We start from the raw sequence: 12,588 nt of genomic DNA on the forward strand, positions 1-12,588 counted from the left end.
GAACTTCAGAAATACACCCAAACGATTACAGAAATACACCCAACCGATTACAGAAATACACCAAAATGATTACAGAAATACACCCAAAGGATTACAGAAATACACCCAAAGGATTTAAAAAATACACCCAAAATTCGTTGAAGTATACCTTATGCATAATTCAGAATTCTTCCTCTTTCTCCTCCTCATCTTCTGCTTCTTCTTCTTTATTTTCTTATTTCATATTCTCATAATTTTTTTTGGGAGAAAAAAATCAAACAAAGAAGAAAAAAAATACATAATGTTGCAAAATCAAAAGAAGAACAAGGAAAAACATGACGATGAAGATGAAACACTTCAAAAACAGGACTTGTATGAAAAAAACGCTTGTACGTAAAGAATTCATCGTGACGAAAATATTGAGCAAAGTATATCATATCTTAAAAGTTAAAACATAAATAAGTTAAATTATTTTCCTTGTGCAATGCATATTATGGAAATGAGAAAGTATGGGAAAATAATAATGTGTATGAACAATGTGAATAATAAATTAAAAAATGAGATTTTTAATTAATTATTTAATTTTAGAATTTAAAATTTAAAAAATTAAGTTTAGCGATTATGCACATTCATATTATGTATGATTACATTCAATTTTATCATAATCTTCCAACTTCCGTTTTATCCCCACAACTCACCGCTGTCCCTAGGCCTCGAGATTGTGTCGACACCGCCGCACCCACACATCATACCGTTGCTGCCTGGCCGCAAGTCGCTGTCCATCCATAGTCCTTGAAGTCACAACGTGAATAGCAACCCAAAACTTGCCGCTGCCAGCCCAGCCGTTGTTTCACTTTCTCGCTCTTCGATCCGACGATGTCCAGACTTTATCACAAGCGTCGAGCACAAGCGCCTTCTCCGTCTAACCATTGCTCCGATGACCAGCCATGACGCCTTGTCAATGTATGTTGGTCTCATAGAAGATATTTTTATCAAGACTCTTCATGAGTTGAGCGTAAGGACAGACCTTTTGAATTCCTGGTTGAGATGAGGAAGCTCGCATTCAAGGTTTTCACCGCCATCTTTTTTGGCTTTCATGATCATGATCATGTTGACCTTGACATGGTGGACAACTTGTACACAATCTTAAATCTAGGAATGAAGTCCATGGCCATCAATCTTTCTGGCTTTGCATTTCACAGGGCACTCAAGGTCTCTCTCTCTATAAATTCCTTTTGCCGCTGCACCCACTCCGCCAGCCGTGCCGACGCCACCTGCAGTCACAGCCGCACCTACGCCTTGTCCTCACGTGTCCATTGATAGGTGTTCAGTAGATGATTATTGTAATTCTTACGAGAATAGTTAGTTTATATATATATATATATAAAACAAATGTTGGATGTTCATTTTATTGTTATTTTAAATAACTACCTAGATATAGTTTGGAGAGAAGAGCCTATTTGGATAAAATATTTTGGTAAATTAAGGTTTAAAATAATTAATTATTTAAAATAACCGTGTGAGTTTTTTTATTTAAGTAATTTAGGAAGTATTTGTTATTTTTTTTTCTTGTATTAAGTCAAATTTGTGATTTTTCATTGTGTCTCTAGAATTTAAATGGAAATTTTTTGGTGATGATATACATGCGTTACGATCTCTCCACTAAAAAACTTGTAGATATACTATGCGTCTACCCACCCAGGCCCCAGCCACCACGCAGTCACCAATATCGCCTTTTATGGGATAGATGGCTGACATTGACGAGATTTGACGAGATTTATTAGGTTTTTGATTTTTTTTTTTTTTTTGGGGAAACAAAGAATTAGAAACGAATCCTTCAATTTTTTCTAATGATTAATATTGTAATATGTGATCTCTAATCTTATTTTTTTTAAGTGGAATTAAAAAAATAAATAAATAATATTATATAATACAAAATCAGTTTTAACAACATCTCTTAATAAAAAATTTAAAGAATTCATTCGTGTTCCAATATGGCCATATGTGTAATGTGTTGGAAATAATAATAATAACACATAAAGGCTGTGGGATCCTACGTAAGAAAGTAGTATACTACCATATACCACTGTCTGTACGTACTACATAAAATACTACAACTCTTCAACTCGTGTGTTATATTACTTATATCTTTAATCTTTCGGTTAGCTTCGCCGCTCTAGATCAGGTTCAATTTCTTATAATTAGTTTTCAAAAGGTGGCACTGGCAGCGTGCACCTAACATTCTTTTCTGCAAAGTGAATGCTACCTCGGCGCCTATCGATCACATAGTGCTAAGTGCTAACATATTTTAGGGTCGTCCTTGAACAATACTTGTTAAGTAAGGAATATTATACTGTTTGTTAATTAAACAAATCTTAATTCTCAATTTATTATATTTTATATCAATTATCGACCTACACTTGTACTTTTTTCCAAGCACATTAACATTCGTCCATATTTTGTCACCTTATGTATACTCTTGTAAAAGATTAACGACATGTTAATGAATACTCTAATATAAGGCGAGGAAAATGTATTGTTATACCAAAGATGAGTTGTCTCATATATATAGGCATACAAACATACGAGTTTTCATCTCCAAAGAGAATGAAGTGTTATAAAAACAAATTACTTTCAGATTTGAGATCATGAGAAGATATCCAAAACCCTCTTACGGAAGGAAGAATCTTAAACGCGTCTTACAATTTTTCAGTTGAAATAATTATTTCTCATCCATTAATATAAACTCCTTTAAATTACTAACAATACCGAATACCATTGATATGAAGGAATGGCTGTACAGGTTAAAGATAACTACAGTATACCATGCAAATAACACCTTAATGCAATCTAGTATATTCAAAATCCTTTTCACCAGTGAAAACAAAGAATCCATTTTTCTACTATAACGTGGAACCTTTGATATTATTCTAAAAGAAAAAACACAAAAATGTGTTATATAAGGAACTAGTACAAGCTTAATTGGAGATATTTCTATCTGAAGACTCCACCTTTTATTTCAAAAAACACTTGGTTCTCTAAAGATTTTATTCATCTAGATGAATGAAGGCAATTTAGACCAAACGATTTTCAGGAGTGTATATTCCAGCAGAAATAGCTACCAAAACCCAAAATACTAGAATGCTTATGATGGCTGTTTTCAACAACTGGTCATATTTATTGTTCTGCTGCTCATCCAAGTCACTATTGGATGATGAATGCAGTGATGAAGAATCCTCATTGTCACTGATATTTATCTCCCTATGTATGCTGCTGGTTCCAGTTGCACCAGGTTGGAGCACATTCCTCTTGCCAATTCTACAACATACAATGCAAGTGCAGGACCCTCCAAGGTATGCTGGTAGTGTCGGCAGATTATCCCGAAGAAATTTCTGATGAATCTCTCCTATTTTCAACTTTTTCCTGGTAGTTGACTTTAAAACCTATATTCATTTAGGAAAATCAGCTAATTCACAAAGATGATTATACAAAATGTACCATAAGAGAATTTACAGAGGCTATTTCTGGAGCTAAAAAATTGTACTCAAGCAAACAATCTTTCGTTGAAATGTAAGGGCAGTTTACCGAAATAAATGTCTGGGCAATGACTCGAACGACAGATGGTAGTCGTATGACAAACAAACCACCAAGTCGATTAGGAAAGTGATCTTGCAGAAGGGAAGAACAAGATCTCAAGGTTTTCATGGGAATTCTCAACGGAGATAGCCCTTCACAGTCCACCAATACTGTAATCTGAGGGTTGTGCGCACTGACCAAGTGCAAGACTCCATATTCAACCTGTGATACTGAGATAAAGACAATGCAAGTGATTAAACTGAAGCATGAAAGCAATACACCTAGAGAACCAAACTTGTTATACAGAAGGAATTCGCAAATGTAAGAGAAGAAGGAGGAAGGTATTTTTTGGAAAAAGAAAACAATCAAAACATACTAACTGCCTGAGCAAATTGAGGTCTATCACGAGACACCAATGATCTACAAGCTAGGCCAAGCCTTACAATAAGGCAAGGTCTTTGCATCACATCAAACCCATGCCAGAACACCAAACTTGACCAACTCTCTAGCTCTTCTTCTGACAAAATTTTGTAACTCCCCCGCCATTGAATTGTCTTCTTGATTGCTGTAAAGAAGCTTGAAACGTCATTATTACAAGCTGAGTAAAATCTGTGGAGCTCATCGTCATCGATTCTGCATAAACACTACTAAATCATGGTCTGCTGCAACATGAGACACCAAGAAATATGCTATTGCTATTAAGGCAACTCTGGCCAGGATTTCAGAACTTGTGTCAAGAAAATCAATTTAAAACCAAAATGACAACTAACAATTGCCTTAAAGCTACCAACTATATAAATGGAATATCTAATACTTCACTATTGTAGAAGTATGAACTTCAAAAAGTAAGTGATGAATATCAAAACTGAGTACACCAGACTTAATTTTCTATACATTTTTTTAACATACTCAACACTTTGAAAAGAGACAAAATGCATGCTGAGAAATTAATAATTTGTCCTGCTCCTTTTCCCTCAAGACAGGAGAAAGGGGCAGATCTACTCCGCCACAATAAATCACAGAATGACTGTAACTGCATGAACATCCAATAACCAGGTTTGAAATGGAATTATGGAAACATCTTGACATATTGTTGGAACTACGCAGATCATAGTAATCATCAAATACCTTTCTGGCAAACTAATCCCTTGAATTTCCAACTCTTGCTTGAGCTGAATCAACCATTTCTCATATTCTAAAACTTCAGGATCGCTCTCGCTATGACTGCAAAAAGATAAAAAAAAAAAAACTAACTTAAGTACTCAAGAAACGAAATGTATAACATTAAGAACAGAGAAGTAGCATGGCAAAGCCGGTGAATCAGAAGTGCCTCCAAGAGTTGGTTTGGTTTTTGTATAACTTATTTGTGAAGGTACACAAAAAAACTGCAATTTATCAATTCCCCAACAGATTAATGTCAAAGAACCATACATCTTCTAAGTAAATAGTAAATACCAACATCTAAGTTTGATAACCCTCTAGCAAGAATAAGCCAAATAGTTAATAATAAGTCAATGAGCAAATATATCCACTCACCACAATTCTTAAATGGAAAATACATATATTAGCAATGCAGCCATGAAACGGGATTAAATAGCACCGATTAGCACAATTCTTAAATATAAAATACATATTAGTGATCCAAATCATATACCCTATACTTGAATTGGCTGGGACTGAAGACAGATCTGCAGATGCTTCTGAATCATGGGGATCAGTAATATACTCTGGTGTCCCATCACTACATTGTGATTCGTCTGTAAAAACAGTTGCAATGGAAAGGACTAATAATGGTCTTGATAGTACCTGGTTGCAGAGATACTTATTAGTTACTTACTCTTGTGAATATAGTAAAACTTGTAAGTTAAGGGAAGAGGTAAGACAACTTCACATGAAAAAGCAAATCAAAAATACTAAATCAGTTTGATCTAAGGTAACCATAATAGTCAAAGGGGCCCGAGGAAATACTGTATGCTATATCTCTGATTGCCAATGGTGAAATAATAATATAAGCATGGATAGATTTCTCAAAACAACAATGTTGATCATTCTTTAAACAAAACAAAAATAATTTAATTTTGATACACCTTCTATGTAAAACAATTTTAAACCGACATTGCACCAAAGCTCATAATACAAGGAAGAATTATTTTTTGAGAAATGCATCAAACAAATATGAAAAAATTTCACGAAATGCATCTCAAACAAGATTCCCTAGAAGCACACGGATATAGATGAATTGAGTCAATTACAAACCTGCATACTTCTGACCAAACCCTTGAAGGGTGACCATCTCTGAATCCATTTAAATGGTGGATAGACAAGGATTTGTAGACCCTGTAAACCTCGCCATACACATGGACATCTACTCTTGGATACCCTTCTTACGGCCTCTAGTGCCGCAACTTTGATTAGAAAAAATGTGAGACGGCCTACAGGGCTGCTTCCAAATCCATCACGGGTCAAAGAAAGAAGGTGTTCGGTATTTCTGTGTTCAAAATCTTTGGGGCGAGATGACACCAGAGGCTTTTTGTAAGTTTTCTTCTCACTGATAGCATTGTTCGGTTTAGCAGTCACGCTCAAATTAGAACCTTCCACCCTCTCTCCCATGTAAATCGATGTCAAGTCAATGTCTCTGGAAGGCAGCAGAACCCAACAAAAAAGAAGAAGCAAAAGATTATCTATCATATACAAGATTAAGATCAAATATATCCAAATAAATGTCTTGACAGTTGAAAATGATATCTGTTACTATCAAGCAACCATGAATTATGAATAGCACCTCAATATTTTCAAAAATAAAGAAGCAAATAAATAAAACAAACATAAATAACAGTTTCAAGCACAATCGAAGAGACAACAAGCATGAATTTCACATCAATTTAGCAATATATATATATAACAACTAGCAAGTGCATCATCTTCAACATCTATTCTTTTTTTTTTTTTCTATTTAATTACAATAAGGAACATCAAAATGAACATAGAAAAATACCAATAAATCATCATTTTCTCTACACAAGACAATTCTGGCACAACTCGTAAGCTACAAAAGCAACTACAAAAGCAGAAAATCAGTATGATGCCGATTGCTGAGTTATAACATCTGATTTTAAATCTGGCACCAAATTGATATGAGAACGTTACAAATTTGGAAAGAAAAAAGACAAAATAAAAAATAAAAAAACAGAGCAAGGTGTTGATGCAAACAAGGGAGAAAACAGTAAATAATAATAAACATTCTGAATTCGGAATCAGCTGGAAAAATTGACCTGAAAAGTGAAAAGTGGATATGAGCTTCGAAATGGATCGCTGTTGGTGGTAGTTGGGGGATGGAAACAAAATGGTGCTTGTTTCGTTAACTTTCCAAGTTACATCACATTCGCGGATCATTTTAGTTACTGACAATGGAAGAGGAGGAGGTGGACGAGGTGGAGGAGGAAGAGGAATGAGAGGAGGGACCGTAACGTGTTACGTGGACGGTTGAGATCGTTTGATTGAGACGTTAACGTGCATCCAAGCGTTGTTATTTACGGATCCAACTCATCTTCGAGTCTTGGATTTGGCCCACCCATGGACCCTTCCCTTACTACTAATGACATGACACAATTACCGAACTCCTCATTTAATTTGTTTCCTTCCGAATAAGTCATTGTTCTGTATATTTATCAGTTGGGCTTGTGGCCCAATTGAAATGTTTTTGGTGAACAAAAAAGGCCAACTAGGTGCATGAAGAACACGTGGCAGGTGGGGGCAGAGGATGAATTGCCACGTTGATGGAGAGCAATCAGCGACGAAGTTGAAGAAGAGGAAGGAGCGGTTGTAAGCATAAGCATCTAGTGTAATAGGAGGAGATCAAGATCAAGAAGATCGATCAATGGCGTCGAATCTGAGTCCTGCGTTCGCATACACGGTTCTGTACGTGAAAGACGTAGCAAAGTCCGTAGCCTTCTATTCGAAAGCATTCGGCTACACTGTTCGTCGCTTAGACGAGTCACACAGGTATGTGTTGAGTGTTGTAGTGTTGAATTCTATTCATTTTCATGTTCATGTTCATGTTCATGCGATCCACACACACCTTTTTTGAATTAGATGGGGAGAGTTGGAGAGTGGAAACACAACAATAGCATTCACGCCACTGCACCAACACGAGACCGATGATTTGACTGGATCCGTCCAAGCGTCTCGATCCGGCCATGAAAGGCCACCTCTCGAGGTTTGCTTTGTTTACTCTGACGTTGATGCCGCTTTCAAGGTACATACGTATACTACGTGCATTGTGATTTTCATTTTATTTATTATTATTCCAATAAGGAATGGTAGTTAATCTATTTTATTGAACACAAAGCTTTAGACAGTAATAGAAATAGTGAATGAAAGAGTTAGGAAATAATGGAAGTGATGTTGCAGTGGGCGGTGGAGAACGGAGCGGAGGCGGTGAGCAAGCCAGAGGTGAAGGAATGGGGACAGAAGGTTGGGTACGTCAGAGACAGAGACGGCATCGTCATCAGAATGGGTAGTCATGTCAAGCCACCGAAACAGGATTAATTACATCATTCATCAACCTCCATGCCCACCATCACCATATATGATATGCTTTTCATTTAGGACTCTATTGTAATCATAAATACAACCCGTCACTTAAACTTAATTAGCTGCCAATAATAAATGAATTTACTACTTGCTTGTATGCTTGTATTCGTAGTCAGGACTCGAGAGAGAAAACCAACTTTAATGACACAGCAATTAACACATTCTCGTAATAAAAAATCGATGCCTTGCAATGCAATCACTAGAACCAAATGCAACCGCAGAATCGCAAGTTTGCACTTAATCGTTCATACTCGAATTAGCAAGAATGGCAAACTTGATTAAATGTACATTTGCTACCTGAGAATGTGTTTAATATATAGAGAGACAACGTTAACATGAAAAATAAAATGGCAACAAATCGGTAAAGATAAAGCCACTAAATTTTGCAGTTTTAATTTTGGTGCAGAGAATTCATTATGCTTACCCAAAATTGTATATGTTAAAAATGTACACATTTAAAATTTTCAAATGATAATAGAACTGATTCTCAATACTCAATATTGCCAGCACCACATATTGACCATGTTTTTAACCAATGCAAAACTCAACCTCTTAGAAATCGCAATCATAATAGTACCATTCAAAAGAGTATACGACCAAACTTGGCACCTAAACTTCAATTTTAATCCAAAAAATAAAAAGGTTATGACTTGAACAAAGTATAATTTCAATCAACTAGTCAAAACACCGGCCAAGACACTTAGAATACAGTTTGTTTTCCAAGTCAGGACTAACAAAGGGCCATGTAGTGAAGAACGACATGGAGCTGAAGAAACAAGGATGTTGATAACTTCCAAGCCAATTCATTACACATTTTAAGTTATATGTCCTTCATGGTTCACAAAAGCAGGCAAGAGGCATGGTTTAGGCCACCACCAATCACAACATTTCTTGTGACTTCCTTACGCATCGACTAACCTTCTTCTTGAAATCATCTCTCCTCTCTCTCCATTCCTTCTGCAAAATATTAGATCACGACTTAAAACAGACTAAAAAGGGCATTCAGATTATCAAGGATGACCAGCACAAGAGGCCAACCAACATTAATAAAGACAATATAAGAATGCATGATTGGAAAAATTACAGAACCGGATGTTAAACCATGAGTACAATATGTAAATAAAGACAATAAAAGTAACAATTCTCAAATTTGTCACTCTTATGCTTCGTAGTTAAAACATAAAAATGCTTGATTTTCCTCATTTTTATGCCCGTTTCACTTCAATTAGTAGCCATACACAACATTTGCATGATGTAAATCCAATACAGCAGAATCTAACACTACTGTTAAATAGGAGAAAATAACTACTAAAACAAACAGATCATATAGGAGAGGATCCAAAGCATCTAATGACATAAGACTTGCATTCTAACATAGAAAATAGACTACAAAGGCAATCCAATATTTATTAAACAAAACTCTAATGAGAGAAGGGAGAAGGTATTAATAAAACACTGCAAAAGGTAAAACAACAGCGGTCAAACTTACGGCAGCTTCAACGTTTGCTGGAGATTCATCATTGGGGCTCGAAAGCATTGATATAATACTCAGCACTATACTCTCTACCTGCAAAATAACAAAAAAAAAATATATATTCTTAAGTGGGGATTTGAGATAGTTTCACAAATACATAAAATCATTGATTGTAGACAAGATGTGGCATAACAATTCTAAGAAAGTCCATCAAATTTATGAATTGCAAACCAACCTATGTTTTCACTTTAAAGCTATAAAATCCATCACAAACTTAAAATCGAACTACTAACTTGCATTTCAATCTAACCACATTGAAAAACTGACTACACTTGTAAAACATGAAAAGTCTGGATTTGTAATCTAGTAGTTTGACAAATCCCTTATTGTTTAGCAGTGTAAAGTATCAATAACTCCATCTTTCCATTACTAGTTGATCAGCCCAAATGCAATGGTGATAATGCAAATTCAAACAAACAAAACATCCACAACATGACATATAATATAGAGAAGAAAAACAGGTAAATCTAACTAAAATACCACAGCATAAGATTAGCTTCTTTAGGAGAACACAAGGTGGTGGTGTAGTGCTATTAAGTTAAACAATGCTGGGTTTCAATATTATAGCTGTTATAGTGTTATATGAGGTTTACTAATTGTGGAAATTTGAGCTTTACAATGCTTGTTGTATTTTCAACTTCAGGCTCCACTTTTCTTGATAAGAAATGTAAGATATCAACATTATCTACCTATTCTTTTAAGGGGGTAACAAGAGAAGTGGGGACAAGAGAAGGAAAGATACAACGGCAAAGATCTCCATACTACCACAACTTATTAAACCAACTTTAAATGAAACGCAGATATTACACGAGAATATTGATATTCAAAACCCCTTTATAGTATGCATATCATGCATAGGGCCAAACCACAAGAAGAAAAATGAGTAAGACAACTGCTTCAAGCAGGAGTTGGGAGATACCAAGGGTTTTTTTTTTTTTGAAAGAGATACTAAAGTTTTAACCAGAAAAATCTAAAACGATATTTAATTGGTCATATCAAAGCCAAGCTATAATTTTAATGACGAAAGCTCGAACTCTCATTAATTCAAAATGAACATCCTCCACTCTTGCCAAAGCAAATTAAAACAACTATGCTAAAAGGTGTTTATATTCTCACATACCGTATGAACAGGATTCCAGCGCTCACTTGCAAGCTCATAACCATTTGGATCGTCACCGGGAGGGTGAAGAATTGATATGCAAACTCGACCATCAGGATATACTGCAAATTATACAGCAAGCTTCAGTCTCATGTAGTTCAAATCAAAACGATACCACAAGTAAAACTAACCATTTGGGTGCCATATCTCGGAAGTGAATTTCACTGTTGGTGGGCTGTTTGGGTAATTGGATGGAAAGCTCATGATGGCATTGAAAAATCCCCCCTCACTGTCAAACAATGCAAAACAGCAGCAGTGTCAGTAAAATCCCAATGCTAATAAAGAAAGAAAACAAATAATAATCAAATCATGCAATGAATGGAAAGTAGATTGGTTTCAATCAAGGGCATCTTCAATCATTCCAATAATAAAAGAGAGGTATGAAGATAAGCACAATGTTGTGCTATCAAACAACCCAATCATGAAGGAAGGGTCTAAGAATTAGGGCAGGCAAAACACAAGCTCGTTAAATAAAACACCTTTATCAACCAACAGAATGAATGAAGAATCCAAAACAATCAAATTGAATACATGATCTTTAACAAAAGAAAAAAAAGGAAAAAACCCTGCCCTTGACTAAACCCCTCATGAAAACACAGTTCGCAATCCAATAATCAAGAACCAAAATAAAAAACCCAAACTTACAATCGAAAATCACAAATATTTCAAGTAGCAGGGCATCCAATTATCGATTACAACAATCATAGAACAAAATAAAAACATTAAATTTGATTAAAAGGAGCTCACTAGAGAGTATCGGGAGGTCCAATTACGGTTACACTCCATTCAAAGATGTTGCTTTCATCGACCAAACCCGCGGAGAACCCATCAACAGGGTTCTTGCAAAGATCTGCAACCAAAAGGAACAACAAATCAAGACATAGCGGAAAAACCACGCAATAACAAAGCCACCGCGGCATCAATTAATAAATATATATATATACACACAAAACAATCGAAGATTGTAGAAAAGGGTGGATAGGGTTCTGAACCTTTGAGCTGTTTTTGAAGGAGAAGGCTAGCCTGAGACGCCATCAAAAGAAACGATTAGAGAGAGAGAGAGAGAAGGGTGCCAAAGAAAGGAGTGAGAGAGAGATTGCGAAACAAAACAGAGAACTTGAAAAGCCGACACTTTACGAATATTTATAAGGAGAGCGAACAAGTGGGATTTAGAAGAGAAAATACGCGAGTTCTTGTTATTTTGAGTTTATATAACGATATGATAAGATATTTTGGGTTCGGATTTTCGGGTTTTACGGTTCAAATAATTAGTCTGTTTTTTTCAGTTTCAGGGCCCTTTCTCTTCCTATGCCAGCGGGCCGCTATTTTTCTCTTTTTGTTTCTAAGATTCTGGTTAGTTCCCATAAAAGAAAAGGAAAAAAAATGGTTGAAAAATTTAGTATCTCTATTAGGCATTAGCTCATCTCGAACTTGGATTTTGATATGATTAAATTAGAAGAATTTTTATAATTATTCAATTAGATATATGTTTAAATAAAATTTTAAAAAATAAGATTAAAAATAAAAATATCACTAAATATTGATTTAAAATCGGTCATATCATAGTTATAGGAAATAGTGTTTGATTTTTAGACTATATCAATTATCAAGTGGATCCTTGCAATCAATAATATCTTCACGAACCTATATCATTTGTATATTTTTTTTATTCTCAAAGCTATGATTGTGATACATAGGATCCTCTTTATTTACGGAGACTTGCTACAAATACAAGTTTTTTTGGTAT

The 12,588-nt window shown here is 35.2% G+C and overlaps 3 protein-coding genes across 3 annotated transcripts; 1 reads left to right on the plus strand and 2 right to left on the minus strand.

The window, feature by feature from the left end:
- Window positions 1–2,812: 2,812 nt before the first annotated feature.
- LOC107476861 (phosphatidylinositol/phosphatidylcholine transfer protein SFH10) lies at window positions 2,813–7,152 on the minus strand. Its single transcript, XM_016096786.3, has 7 exons — window positions 6,828–7,152; window positions 5,812–6,190; window positions 5,210–5,361; window positions 4,684–4,779; window positions 3,932–4,188; window positions 3,565–3,785; window positions 2,813–3,422 (listed from the first exon to the last, which is right to left on the minus strand). Exons 2-7 carry the CDS (start codon window positions 6,163–6,165, stop codon window positions 3,054–3,056), a joined length of 1,449 nt encoding a protein of 482 aa, XP_015952272.1. The 5' UTR covers window positions 6,166–6,190; window positions 6,828–7,152; the 3' UTR covers window positions 2,813–3,053.
- Window positions 7,153–7,353: 201 nt separating this feature from the next.
- Window positions 7,354–8,235, plus strand: LOC107476860 (uncharacterized). The gene is made up of 3 exons (XM_016096784.3): window positions 7,354–7,557; window positions 7,648–7,810; window positions 7,966–8,235. Exons 1-3 carry the CDS (start codon window positions 7,433–7,435, stop codon window positions 8,101–8,103), a joined length of 426 nt encoding a protein of 141 aa, XP_015952270.1. The 5' UTR covers window positions 7,354–7,432; the 3' UTR covers window positions 8,104–8,235.
- A 465-nt stretch (window positions 8,236–8,700) lies between these two features.
- LOC107476859 (ubiquitin-conjugating enzyme E2 7) lies at window positions 8,701–12,002 on the minus strand. The gene is made up of 6 exons (XM_016096783.3): window positions 11,834–12,002; window positions 11,589–11,691; window positions 10,973–11,070; window positions 10,803–10,903; window positions 9,638–9,715; window positions 8,701–9,105 (listed from the first exon to the last, which is right to left on the minus strand). The coding sequence occupies exons 1-6, from the start codon at window positions 11,874–11,876 to the stop codon at window positions 9,028–9,030; spliced, it is 501 nt and encodes a 166-aa protein (XP_015952269.1). The 5' UTR covers window positions 11,877–12,002; the 3' UTR covers window positions 8,701–9,027.
- Window positions 12,003–12,588: the final 586 nt, after the last annotated feature.

The sequence above is a fragment of the Arachis duranensis genome, chromosome 3 (genome assembly GCF_000817695.3).
Source record: "Arachis duranensis cultivar V14167 chromosome 3, aradu.V14167.gnm2.J7QH, whole genome shotgun sequence".
NCBI classification, from domain to species: domain Eukaryota; kingdom Viridiplantae; phylum Streptophyta; class Magnoliopsida; order Fabales; family Fabaceae; genus Arachis; species Arachis duranensis.